The sequence below is a fragment of the Falco punctatus genome (genome assembly GCF_963210335.1).
Source record: "Falco punctatus genome assembly, chromosome: 3".
NCBI lineage: Eukaryota > Metazoa > Chordata > Aves > Falconiformes > Falconidae > Falco > Falco punctatus.
Genome location: NC_137582.1, coordinates 15,483,884 through 15,509,162, shown reverse-complemented (window position 1 = coordinate 15,509,162; position 25,279 = coordinate 15,483,884). Strand labels below are relative to the sequence as shown.

Sequence of the window (25,279 nt, the reverse complement as noted above, 5' to 3'; positions counted from 1 at the left end):
TTTAAATTGACTTCTATCATACAGCTTTAGGAGAGATAGCATTTATTTCTCTGAGTACAGCTTTTCTTTAATGCAGTTCCTCTGTAGGAAAGTCTGCATCCCTGAAATCTGCAGCATGCTGCTGGCAGTATCATGACACTGCCATATGACTTTCTAAGGAACATACTTCTTTTATCTTCACGACCAACACAATGATTTTGTTGCCTGCTTGCTCACCATAAAGAAGATTATTTTTTTTGCTCCAAATGCAAATTTAAAATAACTGCAGCAGAATGACTGCTGGTTTTGCTATTTAAGAAGTATTAGTCTCCATTAGCTTTATATGAATTAAGAAGTGTGTTTTATTGCACTGGCTTCGCTGAATGATTGCTGGATGTGTTTCCAGCATAAAGGTTCTGTAAGAAGTTCAAAGGTTAAAAATTGGTTGTAATGTCCCATTAGACCATAAGATTGATTCCTTCTGTAACCAGCCTTTGCTTTTTCTATCAGCATATGGACAGATGAAAAAATTCAGTTTCACGGAGTTGTGGAGGCACCTGACTCCACTACCAGGTCGTTGATCCCAGATAGTGGTTGCCATGTAACCTTTGTGGATCCGTGCCTCAGATTCAAAAATACCCTCACAAATACCTCAGGACAGGAACAGATGTCCGTAAAAGATGCAGATGAATTGAATGTCTGGTTCTTCAAGGCTACCGGTTTGTCAAAATCACACCATAGCTGTGAAGAAAGAAAACAAAATCACATCTATATTGTGCACTGGTGACTACGTGCTTGTGTGGCTGGCTGACCAGGTTCAGGGAGGGAACTGGCTGGCCTCCCGTTCTCCATGGCAGCTCCCCAACTGGCTCCAAGGACTAAATGGACAGTAAGAAGACATACTGTAGAGATGAAATGGAAAGAGGGGAGCTATTCATGCTACAGACATTCAGCATCTGAGTACCCTTGTCATGCTGTCTTGTTGCCAAAGGGGAAAAATGAACTCCTCTGAGACTTTCAGAGGACTGATATTGGACTCTCAAGGATTACCCTCTCAAAATGTTTATTCTTTGCTGTGAACTATAGGGAAAAACTATTAAACTGAGAACATAACATCAGACTGCACTTGTTTGCAGGCAGTTTTTTTCTGCTGCGTTGCTATGGACAGTGCTATCATTCTAGATGTGGGATGTGGCATTATGCAGAACTGGCTTGGGCCAAAAGAGAATATGGTCCCAGAATGGCAACTGTGATGCCTGGAATGGAAGGGAATGAAAATTCATTTATGATACAATGGTTTTGAGAATGCAATACTGCCTTTTGCTGTTATGACCTGCTTTAATTTTGATGGTATTTCAAACCAGGTATATTAAATATAAAAAAAGAGTAGTGTTGAATTGCAATACATCATGGTCTTAGAACACAGGAAAATAATTACTAATGGCTTCATATTTTGACAGTTAAAACAGATAGAGTCTCCTGTTACGTATATTAATCCATTCTGGATATTTATACTATGTCATTTCATCAGCCCAGTATGTACAAGCTAGTTCCCCTGTCTTTCTCTCCAACACAGTTAGAGAATTTGTTTAATGAAGCCCTATGTCTTATAATTAAATTCTAATGAATTTTGAACTTGGAAGTCTCTTGTTTATTGTTTCAGCTATTCAGTCATGTCTGTAACGCAGCAATATTATCTAGGTTGTGCAGTCCTCTGTGATAACAGAGAAATGGTACCTCCTGAAAGTTTGTGAGGTGTACAGCACACCTCTGCAGGGCAAAGTGCCATGAGAACCTCTCTGAGTATCTTTTTTAAAAGACCTTCAGTATCAGAAACTTTATTCTAATTTTATAACAATAAGAATGCACTTGATGTAATGAACCACAAGACTCATTTGCCCTCCTGGTGAAGCCAAAGACTTGTAGCTTTTGTTAGAAAGCATCTGAGGCTTAGTCCCCTCCAGCTGGGTGCATTTGAACTCAGTGGACACATACAGCTGCAAGGCTGAGCTCCATTACTTGTTCTTAAGTGCATGCATGTCCCTCCTGAGCAAACTGTTATTATGGCAGAATTTTGACATATAAAATAATGAGGTTATATGAATGTTGTGATTTCCTGTAGAGGTCAGGACTTGGTGACTCAAGTCATTGATGTTCTAAATATATGACAAAAAATGTAACTGTTTACTGCTTTATAGAAACCCACTGGTATGACAGTAAAAAGAATTATATTTCTTTTGACTGTTTTTGGATTAGCCATCCCACAAGATTAGAGTAGACACAATATTACAAAATAATCCACAACAAGTCAGGGGAAAATCTCATTGTTGTTGTATCCATAGCAAATTGGGTATGGGTAGCCTGTTAAAGATCATCTTGTTTCAAGAGCAAGATTAATTCTACCAAAATCTTTCCTGACAGATATTTGTCATACATGATTCAAAACCCTCTAAATTCTACAACATTCCTTAGTGATCTATCCTATAACATACCACGGTCCATATCTTCAGAAAGTTTTCAGCCCTATTGAACTTCCAATCATTTACCCTATTCATATTTCCTCTGTAAGAAAAGCTATCAGTGGCTACATTCTTCTTTCTCCAAGTAATTCTCCTATCAGTGACCGCATAGTATCACTAAAAAAACCAGACAGATGCTGAGTACTTGCACATTGGCAACCTAAATTAAATCATGGAAGAGCAGCAATAGAATGTAATAAAGATCTTATATCTGTTAGCAAAAGACAAGGCAAACCCTTGAAGTATCAGAGTTCAGCATACTTACTACAATGATATAATCATGATTGCTATTAATTATTACAGGGCAATTATTGTTGCTGTTGTTATTACTGATGGTTGTTACAGTTGCTATTGTTATTACTGTCACTAAATGGTTTCCTGGTCTCATTTAGAAGGGGATAAATATTTGCAATGAACAAAGTTCATATGAAAAAGCACTGCTACATCCATAGCCAAAAAGCGCCCCACAAGAGGAAAGAGTGATGGCAATGTTACTTTTAATCTAGCGGTGACATATTTACCTTCCTCTTGGCTCAGGCTTCAACACCTGCCAGGTTGTCTGATGTGATAATCTGCCTAATTCATGCAAACCTGTCTCATATTTCTGAATACATCAGGATAATCAGAGCTCTATTGTATTTGCATACAAGCCCCCCCCTCTTTCACCCTGTGACATTGCATAGAGCCAGCCCCACAGTATTCAATCAGCAATATTTTAATCTAACCACAGCTGTGAAGCAAAGCCTGGTACATGCCTTTCCTCACAGATACACTGATAAACTTTGCTTTAGATCTGTCACACTTTAGAGTCTTAGTGGAGATGTGTAAACTAGGAGCCGAATCAGACTAAACTCAACTCCCTGTGTGGGCAGTGGAAGAGAAAAATATCTTTATTGGGACCAGTATGATCGAACCACATCTTTGGGGATGCCTGTTTTTCTGCACTGACTGTAAAGAAAGCTGAGAGTGACTGTGCCCATGGTTTAGTACTTCAGCTAAGGTGAATCTGGGCCAAAAGGGTTTGTCAAACCTCAAAATGAGCAAGGCAAGATATGTTTAGAATTTACGCTTTTAAACTTGTTTTTACATGCTGTGGTTACTGGTTCAGCTTAACCTGCTCTGTCCTTTGAAGGTTTTTTCTGGGTTCCTTGACACTTGTAATCATTTTTAGCAATCTAATGAATGTGAGAACCGTGAGATGAGGACTTAATATCTTTAAGCGTTACTTGGATTGACAGTCTGTAAGAAAGTATATCAGCATGTCAGAAAATCACAAATGGTTCTTAAAGCGTAGTAGATATATTGAACAGAAAGTAGTGAAAGGGTTTTAAAGATAGATGATAGTCATGAGGGAGAAATAATTAGATATTTCAAAATACACGGTTTAAGCAACAAATTGAAGTCCTAAAGCTGTGGCACTTTGCCTTTTTTTTATATTGAAATCATAGCTGGCTTATAAACACATTAGGTACCAAGTCCTGTAGCAAGCTTAATAATTCATAAATCATCTTTTCCTATATAATATTCCCTGGTTCCCTGCAAGCTTACAATATTGATGATGGCTCCAAGAAAATTAATCAGAATAGATGCAAATATAATGACATTCCTGGCCAGGTAGGTCTCATTAATCCAGCAGCAAGTTTTCCGGAGCGTTAAGGGTAAACATTTGTAATCCTCTGCCGTAGTGATTAGCACAAGAGCGGAGTGCAGCATAATCAGAATAGAAAATTGAATGACCATTGGTATCACCCTGGGAAGGAAAAGAAAAAAAAAAAAAGAGAACCCAGAGTTAAACCTTAACACAATACCACTGCTAATAAAAATAAATGGTTAAAGTTAAGACCAGGAAAAATCAGTTGTCATAAATCTGAGAGAATCTAGGAAAAAACCCCAGAGAAAGCAAGGATTTGTTCATGTTCCATCGATCTGCCATAGCTTCGCATGGTTTCTTGCTGTGAAACGGCTGTTAAAGCAAGCAGCCAGGGAAATCATTGCCAGTGCCTCTGCTGATATAGGTCTGAGTGGCAGGAATGTCCTTTCTTTTGGGACTCAGTTGTCCTGTAAGTTCCTTTCAGAGAAAATCTACTCAGCTTGTAGGAGCCTGATGCCCCTTTAGTATGAGCTTGTTCCCACTCTAGCAGACCAGTTTTGGGGCAGTTTAGCAGAGTGCTAATTTGTTTAGAGCACAATGCAGGTGGCTTAACCTCATACTATACTGAGGGTCATGGGGGCCAAAGTGAGTACAGTAATGCAGCCCGCTTTCTGGAGTGAATCTGGATATAATAATTGCAGAAAGGCAAGGTTCCCCTCATTTTAATTCTTAGTGGGTCAACTGCAGATAAGAATCCCATTGGTTTCTAAAAACAGTGAAAGAAATGATCTACTGTTTTCATGGAAGTCCTTTATAATATAAAGCATATGAAAAGGTGTTCTATTATCCAAACATGTTTAAATAGAACATGGCGTTTGGCATACCCTATAAACTTTGCTCTTGCAAATGTGATCCTTAATCAAGTACTGTTAAGTGTGTACATGGAATAAAATAGACTGTTCAATTCCTTTAAACAAACCATTCAAACCTGTAATTTATTCTAGTCCAATTTTCATGATCTTTTTCTAAATTTATTCCTTTCTCTTGCTTAAAATTGGGACCTGAAGTCAATCAAGTAACCCACAGGGTTGGGAAATGCAGTAAATTGTTTTACTTCACTGAGAAGAAAGCACTCAGCCCTTCACAAGTCAAGATTTTTTTGTTCCCATTTGTGCCAGTCATTGTCTTTCTATGTCTCTTTTCCCAATGATCAAACCCACTCAAACCAGAAGTAACTAACTCCACTGCTCCTGCAAACATCTCCCATATTCACTCTGCTTTCCCTTGCCTTTTTGTTATAAGGAGAATGATTAAACCTGAGGCTTTGAATTAAGTAGTTAAAATTTCTAGTAACTTAGTTGTGTATGTGCCAGCATACTACAGTGATTTAATCATGTCTCACATTAAAAAAAAAACAAACCACCTTTGAAGTGGACTATCAGGGTGCTCCAGGGATACTTCTGCACTTTCAGGCGCATGAATGTAGGTAAGCTGTACTCGGCTCACTAAGCCTTCTGTAAACATATGTTTTGTCTTATTGAAAATATGAACTTTCATATTTTGCTACATATCACCTAACCCTCTTCTCTGTGGGCAGGGTGCAACGCTATTTGTATACTTGTGCCCTACAGGAAGACAAATTTAAGGATTTAAGATAGGAATAGAAGTGAAAATATCGACATATCTTTTCTTTCCTTGTTTTTCAGTAGTTCAGCCAGATCAGCTCCCTGAATCTGAATGGACTGTATCCCTACCTACCTGAAATTCTCCTCAATTTCAGACTATCCAGATTTGGTGTTAGGAAAGAAAATCCTAAATTTATACAAATCTGAATCCAAATCTGTGGTTTGAGCCCATTAAATTCACTAAACCTTTTGCTCTAGAAAGCTTCACCATAAGCTAATAGGTATATAGGCAGTCAGAAGAGGAAACTACACTGAGATAACAACAGGTGAGGATACATGGACATAGGAGGACAAGCTTGAGAAACAGTCTGTGCTGGAACTGGCATTTCTTAGCTCTGGCCGTATTTGCAGCTGATGGATGGAGTCCAAAATATTTGCACCAGGGGATCACCAAAGATGCACTGGGCAGTTTTTGTGAAAACTTTTGAGTATGTCTTCCTCACAGTACTGATGTTTGTAGAAAATATCTTGAGAAAACAGGATAAAATAAAATGTTTATGTTCACAGGGAAATGTTCTTTTGGAAAAGAGTAGGCAGAAGTCAGAGTATACATGCGGAAATGTTGTTCATGTTGAGGGAAAAGACATAAATAACATGAGGTACAGGTGTCAAAGTGAAAGAGATTTAAGTGCAGAACTGTACTCCTGTATGCTTTAGCCTTCTTAATTTTAAATATTACCTTTTACCAGAATGTTTTGATTTTTAATGCTCTAATTCAGCTGTCATGATAAAGATTCATACATATTAAATCTGATGTAGTTTTCAAACAATATTTGCATAAATATTATTCCTTTCTGATCATCCAAACAGACTTGCTGGGACAATGACTCCTTGAATGTATCAGGACAGAATAAGTTTCTTCTCTATAATCTACTAATATTAATCAAGCTAACACAGAAGTATGATCAAGGCATAAGTTTTTGAAAACAGCATGCACGCCTCAGAATAATTTATAGTAATGCACCTGTGGCTTATACGTGCAGCTCCTGCTCTCAGAACCTCAAAATTATATGACTTGCAGTACAGGAGTCCAGAAAAGAAAATGGGTTAAACAGACGACAAACAGAAAGCAAGACTGTAGTTCACAGAGATTTTTTTTCTTTTGGAATGTATCTGAGGATATATATTTTTAAGATGTATATGCATAAGATGTCTTTGGGTAGTACCAAATTATATTAGAAATACAATGTGGAAAATATCAAACTGGAAGTTCTGTTCCCTAATGAACTGGAATAAGATGAATTACACATTAGCTTCCCTTGAGAGCTTCCATGTGGTAATATTAGCTTTGACGCTTTTCTGATAATGTACCATAGCTATGAAATGTTATCTCACACTTAGGTCAACATTTCACTCCAACACAATTTGTCAGAGTTTTGTGTGTGAGTTGAATACAGGACACACTTTTTTCACCAAAAAGTCCCATCCTTTCCAGCAAGCTCACCCACAAAAGCTTGCTTTTGAAAGAAGTAACAATGCAGCCAGGAAAAACAAACTGCATTATGAAGGGAAGAGCAAATAATGAAGAAACAAAGATTGGAGCAGGAGCCGCAGATCTCATCCTGTGCAGCTGAAGGCTTTGTGGGAAGTCTCAGGACTTGCTGCAAGTCCCACAGCTACCAAGTAGAGACACAACGCAACAATGTCTTGAGAGCAGCTTGTGTTTGTGAAAATATACAGAAAGCCAAGGGAAACACTGTCAATAAAGCCAGGGAGAAGCTGGACAAGATGTTCATTGAGAACTAGTCAAGGGAGTCAAGAAAGCTCATTAAGAGACCTGTGTAGTTTAGGATACAAATTATCTCACTGCACAGCAATGTCTTAGATTTATTCAGATTGGAGGCCCCTGGAGATCTTCTGACTGACCTGTTCTTCAGTGGCTATACTTTGAACCCATTATAGACACTGATACATAGTTAGGTGAGACTTTCCTTCAGTTTAACCAGACTACAACAGCATTCTGTAATAGCTTTCTTGCTTTCCAAAGCCAAATGACTTGAGTCCCTCTTTGGATCTGATAGTTTCTAGCTATATCTCAGATATCTATAGACAGTTTATATATGCAGATACAGCCTACCAATACTGTAGACCTAGCCTGACCCAGCTCTAAATGAAACTAAATTAAGGCTTTCAAAAAGATTAGGGTCATGCCTTAAGAGGTCAGACCTGAGAACACTAAACATGAGTTCTTACTTTGGACTGCCAAACTCTACATGTAAGACCCAGTGCTATTGAATTAAGGTACTATAATAGGAGCATCTAGGGACTTAAGACTGGGATATCAATCCAAAATGCTGCACAATGTGCTTAGGTGCCCGAGAAACCACAGCTTTGTATTTGTTCATAATAAATACATAGGCAACACAATTCTTCTGCTTTAGGCGTTTGGTTGAACATTGATGTGTTCAACAGTTGAGATAAAGCCAAAACTGAAGTCTGCACACCTATGACCTCCTAGAGGTTAAATCCAGTATCTGTACTAAGCTCATGTTGGCAGCATGATGCTAGGATCAAGTAAGCAGACAACAAAGCCAAGGTTAGAGGAATAAGGACAAATAGCCATAATACTTTTCTGTCCATAAACTTCTCCCAGAACTAGGACACCGGGGTTGGTTCCCCTCTTCATTCAAGAAGAGATTTAAAACCAAATGCTTTTCTTTCTAGTGTTTCCCTTACTGTCAAGATCTGATGATGTTTGAAATGGAGCTTTTGCCTTCCCTCTTCCTTGTGTACAGTCACAATTCAAGAGTTGAGCCAGAAGGAAAACTCATAAAAAACAGAAGATGCAGATGTTTAAATGAACAACAAGTTCATTTGAGTTTTCTCGCCTCACAAGAATAACCCAGTGAAAACCTGACAGAAATAACAGTAGTTCAGCAGGCGACTCTAGTATGATCTACTGCCCACGTGGGCATATAGAAAGTTCATTGCAGGAAATGAATCAAACTCCTAGGCCTCTCAGTTGGAGAAGATGAATCACTGCAAGGTTGTCAATGTAATGTAATGGCTTCATAGAGGGTAATTACAGCAGAAATATGGCATTAATTTATGTCACTTAGAGTAATTTCCTCAACTCAATAGTTCAAAGAATGAAAACTATTGCAAAGACTTTTAAACTCAGTGATGTGCCTGCACTGTCAGGGAAAAGTATGAATGGATCAAATATTTATCCTGCAGGAGACAGATATAAACTGAGATAAAATTCTGAAACTTCCATACACAGTAGAAGCAGCAACAGAAAGAGAATTCCTTTCTTTAACACACAGACTAAGGCAATCTATCTGAGAAACTCCCTGAAGGTCCTTAGTAAGGTATGTTTTGTGATGATTTAAATAGTTTTCTTTCACCTGAGTTCCAGAAATCCCCAAAAGGCTCAGCTCAGAAAAATACTCAGACATGTACTTAAGCAAATACATAATTCCATACTTGTTCAACAGAGCTCTGAAGAATTTATTGGAAGACGCTCAAACTGACTTGTCAGAAAATGGGTGAGTTACCATAAGGACTGTGAATTACAGTTTGTTAGTTGTTCCACAAAAACTATGTGCATGCTTTTCCACTGTGGTAGTTTACTTCTCTGATACCTGCCTGAGGTTATAGGAGATGAGCATGCACTTATCTCCAAGACTTTCTGAATCCAAATCCTACCTAACTTTGTGTTGGATTGTTCATGTGCTCATACCTCGGATTGTTTTTAGAACTGGAACTAAGGAAATTTGAAATTCCAGATTAATTCCTCGTTCAATATGCTTAAGCATATTGAAACCTTCTCACTTAAAACCCCTCATCCTGTTATTTCAGGGTTAGTCATCTGTTGACCTCCTCTCATTTAACAGGCATGCTTTTTTAAGACTGAAACACATTTTTTGAAGCAGAGTATCAGAACCTGAAAAACAAAGACCAAAATTTGCCTTCTTAAATCTTGACAGTGATCTTCAGCTCCTGACAGGACATAACAACTGCCATAACGCACCCATGTGGCTCCAAATCTTCTCTTACAAAAGGGGTAGCGGTATATATCCTTTCCTTAAATATCTCCCCAGGTTCCAGCAATGAACCTTTAAGGGCGTTCTTGAGGCCAAGGCTTCACACTTCTGTTTAAAATCCTCTGCTGATTTTATCTTGTCAGAATTTATCTACTCCTTACTTGAACCTATTTATATTTACAACCTTTTTAACATTCAATGACAAAATGATCTACAAAGGATTTCTGAAATGCAGGGGAACACAAGACTGCTGTGCCAGATAGGAAAACAGGAAGGGAGATGGCTGCAGGCAGTGTGGTTACGTGACTCTTTCTCCTTAATTCCAATGGCAGTAGACACCCTCATGAGAATTAACAGAAATGAATCTGTGCAGATAGAAAAAAAGTCGTTTTTTTTTCCTGTTATAGCAGTGATTGATATAGCAGCAGAAATCTTTTTAGACAACAGGTTCTATTAGGAAGAGCCATAAATCTTCTTGTACATACTGAGAAAAAAATAAAAATAACAGCTGCCAGTATATAATCCCAATGTGTATTGGGAGAAGAACTTTAAAAAAGCAAACAAACTTACTGGTATTAGAGCAATACAGCACGTAAAGAACAGCAAAAGGTCTGGTACTACTCTGGGTACTTTCCCAGCTGAGAACTACAAAATCCATGGGACACCACAGCTGCACAGGGCAGTTGCCTGCCTGCATCTAACCACCATTTTGGTATTATTAGACATAAGCATGGTGAATCAGGTCTTCCAGAAATGATCCAAGAAATACTGCTGCATTACTGTAACATAATGAATGTCTTATTATTTATATATATATATATATGTATGTATTTTCAAGGTCATTCTACAGGCAGCCATAAGGTAAGGTTCCCCTGAGTGTTAGAAACCACATGAGAATTACGTTAATCTGGGCGTTTCCACTTTAGCATTTGCTCTGCCAAAGGCCAAGTGGGACCAGAGGCGTGTTTTAGAGGCAGTCATGTCCTGCTGGCTCTGGTATGATGCTACAAACATGACCTTAGATCTTGCAAACACTCTTGTGTTCTCACTATTAGTAGACAAAAATGCCAATTGATGGGTTTCGTTGTGTGAAACAAGTAGACACAGAAGTCTCAGCTACATCACCTTTTCATCACCTTGATAGGAAGCTGTTGTTGAGAAAAGATCTATCACATCACCTCCTTGCTTCTTCTTTAGTGGCACAAGATTGCTTTCCCCATCTTGGTAAAACTTATCATCAGCAACAAAACACAACAGTACGATTTTCTTATGTAGCATGTAAGAACCAAAACAAAAACAATCACTGATTCCCAAGGTGGTTACCAGTCATGTAGCAAAGAGGCACTGTTACAAGTATGGATCATGTTTTACTTCAACACTGTAAGCAACAGGCTGTATCATTACAAACTTTTGTAACCCAAAGTTCCCACTTAACTCAGCGGGGCTTCTGCTTAAAAACATAACAACATAATGTCAGTAGGTGCTGCCACCTCACATGAAACATGTAGCTGCAGATAATGTGGTACAAAAGTAGTTAATATTAGGGGAAAAAATGAAAAAAATAATTCTGAACACTTTTGGGGACCAAGAAGAATTATTTTGGTTCATTCCATGTCAATCCTAGACATGTTATCCTCCTGTTTCCCTAAGAGCGCCTTCAGATATATAGAGATATATTTCTGTATTTACCTGGAAGAAGGAAGTAAGCTTTGGATAGCGGTGATAAATACAAGAACAATAAATGCACACACCAAGTTTGATTTGAATACTTCATCCCTCATTTGGGAATACTAGAATAAAAAAACACAAACACACACACAGAAGAGTAAATTAGCTGGTAACCCATGCAGTAGTTTCATAAAGACTGATGCATATAGGAAAATTAGCAGGAAGAGATAATAAATCAACAAACCTGTATTTGTTTTTAAATATGAAGCACAACAAAAAAATCATTAATAAGCTGGTAAAATACTTTATCCAAGACAGCAAAGCTCTTTAATTTGCAATACAAAATTGTTTTACTTGGTTGCTTCTTTATCAAAATTATTTGCTTTAAAAATCCTCAGTTAGATACTAGGGGCTTGTGCTGCTGAGCAGACTACTAAATACTTAATAGCTTAATACAATACTTAAAATGCTGTGGTTTTCCTCACCTGAAGATAAACACTGAAGTCAGCTGCAACTGCATGCATGACATCATGGAGGTGTCTCCATGCTTGGCAAACTGACACCGGTCTGGTTTTCTTTTTTAGTTTTTTTTAAGAAAAGTACGTAGTTTGTGACATTCTGTGACTATTTGAGATGTGGGTCATGACCTGTGTATCCTAAGTTATCCAGAAGCTGTGCAGAAATGTGGCAATACGGCCATTCTCCAAGTAGAAAATGAATGTATTATTACATAAAAGACCATTTGAGGTGGATTATTGTTATTATGGTTTATTGCAAAAGTATTGTTCTCCAGGACACCAAAACACTGAAAATGATGGTTCCCCTTTTATGGGAGTTACCAAGAAAAGGAGTAAGAGATACATTGGTGAATCATGGTGGATCAGTTAATGTGGAAACTTTACCCAAGTCCTCAGCTGGTATTTATCATTGCTAATTCAGTTAAACTCCAATTCTTTACAGCAAATGAAGACTGGTCCATAGACATATTTTTGTAAATCTCTTTACCCAACCCTGATGCCACTAAATTTTCTTCACGTAATAAAAAATCCCACAGATGTCTGCCCCACTAATTTTTCCTCCTTTGAACAATAACTAAATTCTATTTAATCTCTTGCCATTTTGAAGGAGCTAAGTGTTACATGTGCAGAACAAAATGAAAACAGAGTCAAAGAGATATCAGATATCAGAATCTTTCTCCAGCAATTTGGAAATAAGGCAAACTGCAGTTATAAATGCCTAGAGAGCATTATAATTGAGAAAAATTAAAACCAATGAAGAAATTTATCAGGAACATATATTGAGAGAGTTTAGCTATAAACTGGATGTTATAGCTAATCTGCTCTGGAAGGAAGATCCTACCTAGACTTAGAATATGTTTCCTGTGTGGACTTTTGGTAGGGACTTCATCTCAGCTATAAACATCTGGTCAAAATAGTCTCAAGCTCCTGAAATGGGAAAAAGGCTTCTGTCTTTACTGCTCCCCTTTGTTAAGAGTAGGAGAGGGGGTTTATTTGTTGGCACCCCTCATTTTGACTATTCCTCTGCTGCGATTATGCCCTGTGTCTGTTGGCAGTATCACTTCGACATAATTTTTGATAATACTCACAGGCAACTCCATTTTGCTGCTGGAAGCAGTCACTGACCCTGGTTTCATGTGCAAGAAAACAGAAGCACATCAGTCCACTTAAATAATGGACCAGGGCTTTTTTTTTCGGTTGCAGCACAAAAAGAACCAAAGGGAAAAAGAAAGGTACATTCCTTAAAACATAACATGAAATCCCAACTGTTCCTTTGGGAAATTATAGCAAACTAATTGAATGAAACACAAACGTGGAATTGCCTGCTGTGTTGAGCATTATGTCAAAAGGATGAATGCTGTGGCCTAATCAGTAATGATGTTGTAATGAGAAATTGTTAACATCCCTGAGGCAGCACAAACACCAATGAAAAAAAGTAGCACTTATGTAGCTGTTTGCCCCTTAATGACCTGGAGAAGTAAATGAAGGATAGGCTAAACTTCAAGTCACTTCCATAAGTATGGGGAGGCATGTAGCCAGCTAGAGCCACGCAGAGTGGTAAGAAGAACCATGATGCCACCTATTCTGCAATGAAGCCTTAGCTGCGCCGTCCCACAGACCTATCTGCACTGGTGTGACTTGCTCATGGTGCAGCAAAGGCTCACCCTACTTCTCATGGGGCTTGAGGTATTTGCCTGTGCTGTTTGGGGACGGGGACGGGAGGAACTGTTTCTGTACTGGCTAGCCCAGCCAGCTAGCTGAAACTGAGCTTGTGTGAGAAAGGCCAGGTTTCCTCTGCCAGGTAATGCTGCTGGTTCCCCAGCTCTCCACTCCTTCCCCGGGGCTCTTGGAAAGGGGCGTGCTGGTGATACAACAGGCTTACATGTGCGTCTAGAGAAAGTGTTTGCATGCTGTGAAGGAAGGGTTTAGGTCTTATCCTCACTGCTGCTCTTTGACTCGCATAAGACCTCGTGGATGAAAAGGGAGACCATGTATTTTTCTTCTTCGCAGCAATGGTGTTTGTGCCACTGGAAAACTTCTGCAGTACAGGGGAGGGACAGGAGATGTATCAGGAAGCCCAAGACAGGAGAAGAGGTGGATGAACTCCTGAGAAGACCAAAGGGCAGACATAGATCTAGTTGTTGACCAATGACAGAAAGGAAGGTGTTAAACAGGCACAGGGTTTGCCCAGTGTTTCTTGCAGACCCTGCCACTGGAAGTTTCTGGGTTAAAGGAAAGAGGTGAAGCATAAGTCTATACAGATACAGCATGCAGGAAGGGCAAAATTTATTTCCTACTCATTTAATTTCTATTTATTTCACTCATCAGAAATTCTGAAACAGAGAAACTCAGATATTTAGGGGTAACATTTTGACCTAAGAAAGCCAGTACTGTGAAATTCAAAGCCTTTTCGATATTTTCAGTATGCTTACCTCAAAGAAAATGTGTAGACACTTCACCTCTAAGCCAAATCTGATTTATAATCCCAATACAAATATGTAGGAAGAGTTAAAATATATTTATGCAAATAGTTACATTGGAAATTTTCCTTAACAGACCCCCTACCAGCATGTAAAATTCCCTGCCCTGTTACAATGCTTTATCCTGTATTTCCAAGTCACTGCTAATAAGCTAGAGCATCATGCTGATATCTTTCAATTATTGAAAATAATCTAAAGTAGTACCAGATTTTCCTTATAAGCTATTACATATTTGGAAACCCTTAGTGTATTTTCATGCTACCATTAGAAGCACTCTACTGTGATGACTCTTTTGCTCTATCTGCCTATTTGTGAAAATGACCTCTAGCAAAATTGATAGTGAATTAGTCTCTAAATGAGATATCAAGTGCTAATGAGTGAAGTACAGGTTAATAATGACAAGTTCATTTGGCTAAAGAACCCATAAAATATACCAGGTGGGGATCCTGTACAATTCCTCTAAAATGAAGTATTACAAAGCTCATATAGAAATATACATAACTGCCTCAGTGAGAAACCCCGTTTGCTAATGCAACTGCTACTACTTGCTGTGGAATCTACATGTGTTCTATCAATGAAAAGGACATCGAGCAATGAGATGAGAGGAGTGGGAAGATTTACCAATGCCTTAAACTGCTGGATATGCTAATCATTTAAACCGCTGTAAACAAGGACCCGTGCAAGATACCCTGCTCGTTTTAGGTATGCTGATTACAGAATTATTTATTTATTTATTTTACTTTTTGAAACCTTAAAGGAAGCAAAACAGCACTTCCATTGCTAGCATAAATCTGCTGCCTGCAATTGTTTTACAAAGGGAAAAACCCAAACCTACCCACATTTCAGATCTATTCAAGCAACCCCAAAAGATTTATCATGCCACAGCATGCTAGTCCTGTTGCTAATGCAGGAGGAAGAAGAAATAGGGATTATTGTTCATGCGGTTACTCACTGCCTTGTGCTTTGGGGTACAGAGCATTAACACAATTCTCACTGAACAAGGTGGAAGTAACACATCTTGATCGGGATCTCAGCTATGGGTACTGGTTGTTCTGCCTGCTGAATAACTGTAAAGGCTGGGACAAGATGTACTTACAGATCAAAGAAATAAATATTAGGCAGATGCCAGCGCTGCCTGAAAAAGTGATGGTGAAATGCGAGGGCACAAGATTTTGCATCGGAGAAGTTACTGTACTTCAGAGCCACCTCTGACCTGAAGCTGCCACTGTGCTGGCCAGAAGGTGAGTGGCAGCGAATGGAAACGGCCACGTGAGATGGGAGACCCGTAGACACATACTGCCCACTTACTCAGCAGCGCTGCAGGGAGCAGCTCTAGATGCTGATGTAGAAGGTCATGTAAGCAGTTGCAAAATGTTAATGGCTAGAAGAAAACATAATTTCAAACTGAAAGGTTAGGGGTGGGGAGAGCAGAGGGAAAAGGCTGGTGAAATAGCTTTGTGAGACTCCAATTTAAATCTGAGGGTTTTTTTGTTTTGTTTCCTGAATGGGCAGGAAGAAGGGAGAAAGTGAGACTAATATAACATGGAGGAAATAGGTACTTTCTCTAAGAAAGCAATTCACACATGATTTTTTTCATGACTGCCTGTAGACTATGGTTTACAACTAAAGCTATTGGGACAAACCTGTAATTACTGTACAAACAAATAAGGAGGGAAGGGACATTTCCCATGTTGTCCCACAAGACACTGCCCCTGCCTATAATGAAGAGGACACTGTGATTCATCTTTCCTTAATCCACATCATCTCTTTGCGTCCCAGTGCATTGAACACAAGCAAGGAAGTTGCTGGCCAGCAACTGTCCAACTGTTAGAGGTGGATGAACTGAAGCAAATAAAGCAGTGTTGATAGTTTTAGAACTTTACCACCACAATGCTAAAAACTAGCTCAGTTTAGAGGACAGAAGAGAGATTCAGTCTACTGAAAGGATTTTGTGTTTCTATTGGGACTAACAGCTAAGGAAATACTGGATGACAACACCACTTTCCAAAAACTGCAGCACAGTTTTCCATTGGAAATGTCACACTGAGAAGAAAATGTATCAAAGTTGCTAAACATACTGACTTTTAAATAGACTGTTTGTCATCCAGATGCAATTAAAGACTTTATTAATATTTAAAATCCGACCTATGTGATGTGACGGTTTAGAGCATGATTCTTTTTTTTTCCACCTCCTCAAACTGCATTTAAATGAAATGCTACACTTTACACATACATTTTTCTTTGTGGCTGCTACCTGTGAAATCTAAAATTACAAGAAAGTTTATATTCTGAATATAGGACCTGATTCTGGGGAGTGTCCCTTTACTCCAGCCCATGGTCAGGCCTAATTTTTATTAGATAATAATGTAAGGCTACATTCAGCAAGCTGTTTGTGACCAGACTGTTTCCTCTTTTGCACAAAAAAATTCTAACATACCATCCCCCACCTTCTAGGCTATATGCTATCTTGTCTAGACTCTTTCACCTTATCTTTTGACCTTGTGACTTGAAACGATTAAAGATTACTCATGACTTTTGGGGCTTTAGATGGTAACATACAGGAACCCAAAATTCTTGGATTTCACTTCCTCCGTGTCCCCATCAGCTTTGCATGTTGACTGCACTGAGAGTACTATCTTTGTATATTCTGTTGCAGCAATAATGGCTAATTCAGCTTTGGGGATTCTACCTTGTTTCTCAGTGTTATAAATATCCTCATGGGGAAATTGAATCCTCTTTTTTTTTTTTTTTTTTTTTTAAATGAACCTTTCTTTATCCTCCTACAGGACTGCTTGTGAAATAAGGGCTTAAATCTACTTCAAGCAGAATATTTCTTTCCCAGTGGTTTTCATCAAGCTCTCACCACTGAAACCACCTGAGGACTGGTCTCCCATAACTCAAGTAAAAAAGTCTGTTTTCCAGTGGAGGTTTAAGTGATGATAGAGAGGTGGGCCTTCATCTGTCCAGATCCTCATTACTTTTCTTTCTATTGCAGACCTGCTGTTGCTGCATTGTAATAGCATACAGGTCAATTAAATCATTTGAGATCTGTGCAACCTCGCCCCATGTCAGCAGTGTGCAAGGAAAATCCTCCCATTGACTTATCTTTTTAACTTATAACTTATGTCTGGATGTAGACTGAAATAGAAATTAGTGAGACCATATTGCTGTTGAGAAGCAGCAAAGACAGGAACAGTATTTACCTCTTAGAAGCAGATGTTAAAAAAAGGATGTTTAAAACAAAGAGTTGACAAGTTCGTTTTGACTTAAAATAAACATAGCAGCTGCCTGAAGGACATCAGATGGATCCTTGACTAAATGAAAGAAACATATCTATATAAATATAGATATATGTTTTGAATAAAGTGTCAGTTTATTAATAAGCTCAATCACCATTTGTGTCAAAGCAACCTGTCATCTGATGGAAAACTGCTTGTACTTGACAGAAAGTGAAACCCAGCAAACGGCTGTTGTTTTCAGAGGCAGAGTTTGCTCAGTGTAGGCATTTTCCAACAATGAAAATATAATCATTGCAGCATTATAACACCAGCATCATGACACTGTCTATTATGACCTCTAGCTCAGTCCCAACTTCTGAAAACTGAAACAAAATTAAAAACAAAACAAGAAAACAAACAATGCAAGCTAGAACCTACAGCTTCTCTACTTCAGTGGACATTTATTACAATTTGAGTTGTGAATAATGCGGCTACCAAGACCCAGCTACCTTATGCTCCAGGCTGGAGTCTTTAAACATCAGTGAAAAAGGCTTGATATGCTCTCTTCTCAATTTATCGCCACTCCGTAAGTCGATGGTGTGCTCTATTCGCTTGTTAATTTCCTCAGGCCCAGACTGGACATGCAAAGCTTGTGCAAGATGGTTTGGAAGCAGATTTATTGAATTTCTTGTTAGGGCAGCCAGAGTCTAGGGGAAAGCACATGCAAACAGAATAAACCTGCTGGTCCCCTTGGGTTAAAAATGCAATGTTTTAGATCATGTTGCATTGCAAACCATTACAGCATCCCATGCAATTCATTCAATGAAATCTATAGAAGTGTAAAATAATAAGTCTGTTCCACTAAACACATACAGTACGTTAAGGGGAGTACTTTAACGCTCTTTTTTGTACAGACTAGGAGTTTTGCTCCTGCACTGAACACTAGGACTGTATTCCCCTTTCCAGATTCTGCTAATTAATTATTAGAGCATGCATGAGGGGAGTACACACCAAAATCACAGCAGGGTATCTAACTCAGTGCTGTGTTTTAACAACTAAGAATGCAAGGTACAGAAAAGAGAGGTAATGATGTTTTTCTTGATCTTAAAGTTACTGGATGTGTGTAGTTAAGGAACAGATCAGTTTGGCAGGAGTGAAGAAGGTGACGTTTCTGTTTACTTCAGCATGGATTTTCAGATAATATATTCTTCTTCACTACTGATATATTTCAGCCAATCTAGATTACAGTTAGGCTATACGACTTAATTTAACTGTAATTCATATTATTATTTTAAATGTTGTCTCAAATGCATTGTTCCTTTGGTATTTCATTGATTAATCAAAAGAAAAAGAAAGTACTTTTGCACAGCTTTGCAAAGGAAGGCTAGCAGAGATAGTACAAAGGGTGCTTCACTTTCAGGGAAGAGGTAGACTTTACTGTCATAAAAAGAATACTCAGTCCAGTTTCATGGTATCATTTCACAACAAACCACAGTGAAGCAGCACTTTCCCACTTGAAAGGGAAAATCAACTCTACTACCTGTGATATTCCCAAGGGTTAAGAAATGTTAATGAATGGAAAGGATATAAACCTTCATACATAATTGCATAAGACACTGCAGAATTATTATGGACAAGTTATAAACTTCTGCAGAGAAAAGGTATCCCATAGGTCCTTGCTGGAAAGATCTTCTGCTATATCTCCTACTGGGCAATGTTGGAAACAGGAATTTGGGATAGATTTTTACTTTTTTTCTCTGGAAAGTCAGCTCTTTCTTATCGTGGGATTATATACAGCAAATTATATAGGGAGGTCTCCCTTGTTCATATCCAAACCACAGTCATCAATTACATTCTAATGAATCTTAGAGAGCACACGAGAACACAGGGAGAGTCCTAGGTACCTTCTATCAAACCCCAAGTGACAATTTTCTTTACAATCCTAAAATATAGTTTACAGATGCTGTAGTCACGGATAGTGTTTTGTTTTCTCATATTCCATTTTTTGATGAGTAACTTAAATCCCAAAATATAGGCAGAAAAGGATATCAGGATCAAAATCTTTTATTTAACTGAAAAGGAATCCTCCCATTTGCTTTAGTAGAAAAAAGACATCAGCAGAGAAGGTTTGGCAAACCACACTGCTCAATTCTCCCCATCTTCTCTCTAGAAAATAAATTTCATGAACATTTGGAGAAAAGAAAATACCAGGAAAACTGTTCTCATACTAAAGTTTCAGATATGCCTGAATCTACATCTTAGCCTTGGAGTTAAGGTGGAAACTCTTAAGGTTAAAGTGAAATCCCAGGAAAACAATCCATTGAGTCAGCTTTATAAATACTACATTATTACACACTAGGACACTACTTTAGTTGAGGTATTCCTCTCTTTTAAACTGAGATATGCAGAAAAATTTTGGTGGTCAAAATCACACAAGTGGGTCTTTAGTCACTGTTAAAAGATGAGATCGCATCAGATGCTGTTGTGTGCATTAATTCCTCAGAATTAGTTCATACTGCTAAATCTCCGCTGGAAGGGAGGCTGGAGAAGGTCCCTAATGTTTTAGCTGGGCATTGTGTTTCATTTAAATGGGGAGAATCATCTTAATTCATCCTAACCAGGGACTATATTTTGCTTCAAATTATATTTTAAAAATTAATTAATATGAAAAAATTGTCTTCTTGCTGAATGTATGAAGTGGTTTACAGTTTGTGGTAGATGGACATGACATAATATCACTGCTATGGCAATGGTGCCATTAGTACTAATGCAAAAATGGACTCTGAAGTTGCATTTGTTTTCACAGGATAACAAGGTAATTCATATTTGAGTTTAACGGAGTCTTCTCTCCCTCACACCCATACACATACTTAAGAAAACTGCCTCCCTGTAATTAGTAACAACAATGAAAAAGATCATGTAAATTATTGTCTCAAGAATATGTTCTAACCACATTTTGCCTGCATTCCCCCCTGTGCTGTACATCTTTTAAGACTCTGTTGTGCCAATGTAAAGAAATATTGGTTCTCCCAATTACCTCACCCTCATTTTTGTGAACAGCTGTATGGAAGATACAGTTGTGAATTCTACATAGGGCACTTGAACTTTCCTTACGCTGACAATAACCATTCATTCTGACAATAACAGAACACATACAAGGTTCTGTTAGGAAAAAAGCCTAGCTAAACTTGCCTCTGAGACTAAAAGAATTTAGGAGGAATTAAAACAAATAAATAATAAAATTCTAGCTTTTAGATACTTCACAGAGATTTAAAAAAGGTAGCTTTGATTAGATTTTACTTCCTTCCTGAAAGCTTTCATGCAACAAGTCCAAGCATCTTGAACTCTAACAAGAAGGAAAATTTTAAATCAGGGCCATTTATAAAGTCTTCTAGAAAGGCCACCTAGGAAGGCTTCAAATTATTTTTTTTTTTTTTATGCTGTAAACACCAGGTCTTAGAAGGAAATAGGGGAATACAAGGTCACGTGTTTGAAGAGTCAGTATGCAGGTAGGATTTGGTTCAAGAGGAAGACACCTAAATTAAGGTGTCTAGGGGCTTGTTTAAACTATTACTGGCAATATACACTCTGGATAGTATCAGTTGCCCAGTCATATGCAGCAATGGTCAGCTGAGATGCCCTAGGTTACTCTGGACAGCAGTCTGGAGCCAGGAGATATGGCACAACACCTACGGGAACCCCATAGGTTCCATGAATGGTGGTGGAGACCAGCTGGTGTGTGCTAGCTATAGTATCTCCAGCGGCAATACACAGGCACAGTTAAGCTGAATCAAGCTGTTACTCAGCATGTTTCGGCATGGGTGTTTAGCCCTGAGACATCAGTCTCTCACCTGGTTTCTAACTGATAGTCCAGATGATGACAGGTCTTTCATAAGTCCCTTGTCATATGCATGTCTCAGGCACGCTAGAGCACTACAAGTAGCACTAGATCCTTACGCTTAGGAGCTGAGCTGTGTGAGAGATCGACACCTAGGTAGATACACAAATGCAGGTGCCTTGGTTTTGAACTGAATTTTACCCTGTTGTTTGTACTTGTCTGGCTTGGGAGTCTTGAAGTATAATTTTTATGATAACTGTTAAGTCATTGCAGCCACAAATAAAATAGGCTTCTAGAAGACACAGACATTTTAATATGTTTTTTTTTTCTAATTCACATCGTTACAGGCACATCAGGTTCCTCCAGCACCACACACAGTGACTGTGTTATGCTTTCAGCTATTTCTTTCATAAGGCACTCTGAAGAAGCTCAACTTCATCAGCTATTAATTTACTTTAGAGGAGGAGGTCTCCACTCTCTTAACATAAAATAACTTTTGTCCACCTCTCTTTGCTTTAGGAAAACAGCCCAGAGACTTCTTTCTATAACAAAAACCTCCATCCATATTGGGCATGGTCTGAATTTGAGAGCAAGCCCTAGCATCCTTGGCTTACCTCACCGTCAGAGCTAAGGCTCATGGTGCTAAACATGCTGTAAACACAGCGTTTCTTGTTACACTTTTGTTAAGGTCTGTGATGGCATACATCACACAAGTAAAGAGTGGTTGTTCTGTTCCTTACTCATATCAACACATCTTCAATTCACTGACTTAGGCTGCCCATAGAAAATAAGTTTGAGATAAAGAATATGGACTGTGATGTGTGATGTGTGAGTCTGGCAAAAGAACTCACCTGAGCCTTTGCCATTCATACTCTTCCTAACATGATTATAGCTAAAAGTAAGGCACATGATCAGAGTTGCTCAAATTTTGTTGTAACTTACAATGGGTAAAGAAATCATTTAAATGCCATTACGGATTAATTCATTGTTGGGTTGCTGCTATTTGGATTCTCAACCTCTGCTGCTGCCAGTGACCTTTAGACTGCATAATTAGTGTTATTAAATGCTTATTCTGTCCAAGACTGACACAATTCTAGAAAAAGCTACTATATCCTGGTATAATTTAAACCTATCAGCTGAATTTTGAGCTGAAATACTTTTGGAGTAGTAATGACTCTTGTCTCAACTTTAAAATTGAAAATTACATAGTGATTAAGCCACACATGGAATAGCAGATTTTTAAAAACTTGTCTCCACCAAAAACCTTATTGTAAAGCTGTGTAATATAAGATTATAGTTATTTCAGCACAAAAACAAGATCTTAAAAAGCAGTGAGAAAGAATTCTAAAAAAAGAACTGTTAATTCTCATAAAACAAAAGTCTACTATAAAACAACTGTTTAGTTATGCCTATTTCAATGATTTCAATGGGATTTTTACTAGTTTATTGGGTGGGAGTTGTTCAATATTCAAATAAAAACACTAGTCCCTTATTTTACTCCTCTTCATTGTTAGTATCAAGGTCAAGCTTAGCTAAGAAAATGTTCAACAAATGATAGCCTAATCCACATAATCTTTTTGACTACAGAAACTGGAATGTCTTGAAGGGAAAGAAGAAGAAACAGAGATCAGAAGATATTCATAGCAGCATGCACCCACCTCTATTCCTAATGAAATGAGAATATAGAGACAGGTCAACAAAATACAGAGAACACTAAAAGGCAGTGTACATGCAGCTACACAGATGTACAGAACATATATAAAACAGGTGTTTTATATAACAGCGAACTATGCCATGCTCCTGTTCAGGTTGAAGAGACGAAGACACCACGGGCTGATTGATTGTGAAGGTTTATCACTTCTAAGCAGAATTGTAAGAAGCAGAAGACGGCTGACAAAACAAGACCTCCACACAACAGCGCTTGAGGTTCAACAGACAGTGCAGACAAGTAGGACTAAAGATGTGCAGCAGAAGAAAGGATATATCATGTTATTACAGATCCCTCAGAAAAATGGAAGAAAACTCCAGGTGACAATGTTTCATAAAGACTCATCAATCTTTCAAATGCAGTGAAAAGAGCGGTGTCTGAGGGCATTTTAACCTTTCCATCTTTAATTCCTCTAAGCAAGCAGATTTCTCAAAGCAATTTTTATGACTGTACAAGAATTGCTGGTTCCCAGGGTGCTAGCAATCAGCCGTGCAGTGCCTGTGGAAAAGATCTGATCAGGAGCAGTTGTTATTATCTCATTTTTCTATTGAGCTGCTCGTTACCATAGAGTCTAACTCACCTGCTCATGAACCTTAATTACATCTTAGAATCAGAGGTTTTAATATTTTTTATTTAAAAAGAAAAAAAGTGAAGAATGGACAAACTGTTTTCACAGGGTGCTTTTTTTAAGGTAGATCTTGTTTCTTTCCTTCATATATCAATAACCTACACGGTGCTTTTGCCTCTGGCAAAATGTCCGTTCATTCATCCCTTCGCTTTGATGGCAGTGCAGCGAATCTATGCAAGGAGGTACAAACTCTGACTAGAATGTCCCAGCTAAACATTAGCTTTACTTTGAATTTACTTCTTTATGGACTGGTTCAATTAAAACTAAGCTTGTAGTATTTAATTTTAGTTGGAAAATAACTCCAAAATCTCTGGTCCACTGGCATTTCTCCAGTTTGGATACATGTTTTATTTCTGTCCTGAAATGATTTGTTTAATCCTCTGCTGTTACAGTATGTGTTAGAATAAAGGTTAGAGATGAATTTTGCTCCTCTGAGGCTTCCATTATTGAAACGCACTCAAGCAGGCATTCACACTTGATGACATTAAAGGAAGTTTGACTTACGTTCTGTTTTCCCACTATGTTATCAAATGGAAGTTCAGGGCTCCAGGAACCTTCGGTAAATGTTGCTCCACTGTTCCTCCTGTCGGAGGAACTGACAGCCTCTTTCACAATGTCTTCAGGCAAAGTCAACAGACTCTCCTCAGGTTGTTTAATTAAATAAGTCTCAATGTTATGTTTTCTCAAGAATTCATTACGCTCTTTGCCATGCCCTTCTTCGACTTTATAATCCCCGTTCAGGCAGTCCAGAGTGGCTTTGGAGATGTGAATTCTCCTGCATATGTGAAATAAGTAGTAGAAAATACTGATTGTGCTTTAGTGTACATAGGTAAGAAGGAGTTTATGAACTTTGCATAATTTTTAACATGATGTATAATTAGAAAGTTTTCGACTGTGTATGACAGTTTCTATAAAGAAAAGGAAATCGTTTATTCAACAAACATGAGCTTCATTTGGGGAGAAATACTCTCAAGACATGTTCACATCAATAGGATCTCATGAATGCACAAAGTACTGTCACAGGAAAGACATTATGATATTCATACCTGATGCCTTTGCTCACAGTAATGGTTTAATGGGAGACCTTCCTGAGTAAAATACTACTCGGAGTGAATGGAAATTGCCACTTCAGGTAAATATGGTAAGAGGAAAATATATGGTATGCATTACAGCATTTTACGTGAAGCTCTTTAATTTCCTTCAGTTACCTGAGATAGCTTAAACAGTTGAAATTAGCGGTCTGATTGCATTTGAAGTGAATTAGGGAAACAAGGGAACTATAAAAACGCAAGTGAGGTGATAATTTCTGGTAAGACTAAGCGATGAGTTCAAAAACCTTTTCCAAAAGTAAACTTGAATTTAAGAGGTGACATACAAAAAGCTCAAATTTGCAAAAGCATAATACGGCTTTGGATGTCTTCCAATCAAACCTGGAGGGTGTTTCTTATTTCTATTTTTAAG

General features: G+C 38.2%; 1 protein-coding gene across 5 annotated transcripts in view; it reads right to left on the bottom strand.

Annotated features, from left to right (window-relative positions):
• The window catches only part of ADCY8 (adenylate cyclase 8), a 134,593-nt gene that overhangs the window by 27,582 nt on the left and 81,732 nt on the right, over positions 1-25,279 (bottom strand). For 2 of the 5 annotated variants that reach the window (XM_080379580.1, XM_080379581.1), the window contains exons 7-11: positions 24,323-24,593; positions 18,154-18,351; positions 11,450-11,550; positions 4,047-4,248; positions 631-720 (exon numbers count right to left, since the gene is read on the bottom strand). In XM_080379580.1, the coding sequence (XP_080235706.1) occupies positions 631-720; positions 4,047-4,248; positions 11,450-11,550; positions 18,154-18,351; positions 24,323-24,593 (862 nt within the window). The remainder of the gene's footprint in view (positions 1-630; positions 721-4,046; positions 4,249-11,449; positions 11,551-18,153; positions 18,352-24,322; positions 24,594-25,279) is intronic. The other 3 variants (XM_080379582.1, XM_080379583.1, XM_080379584.1) reach the window with 3 other exon arrangements.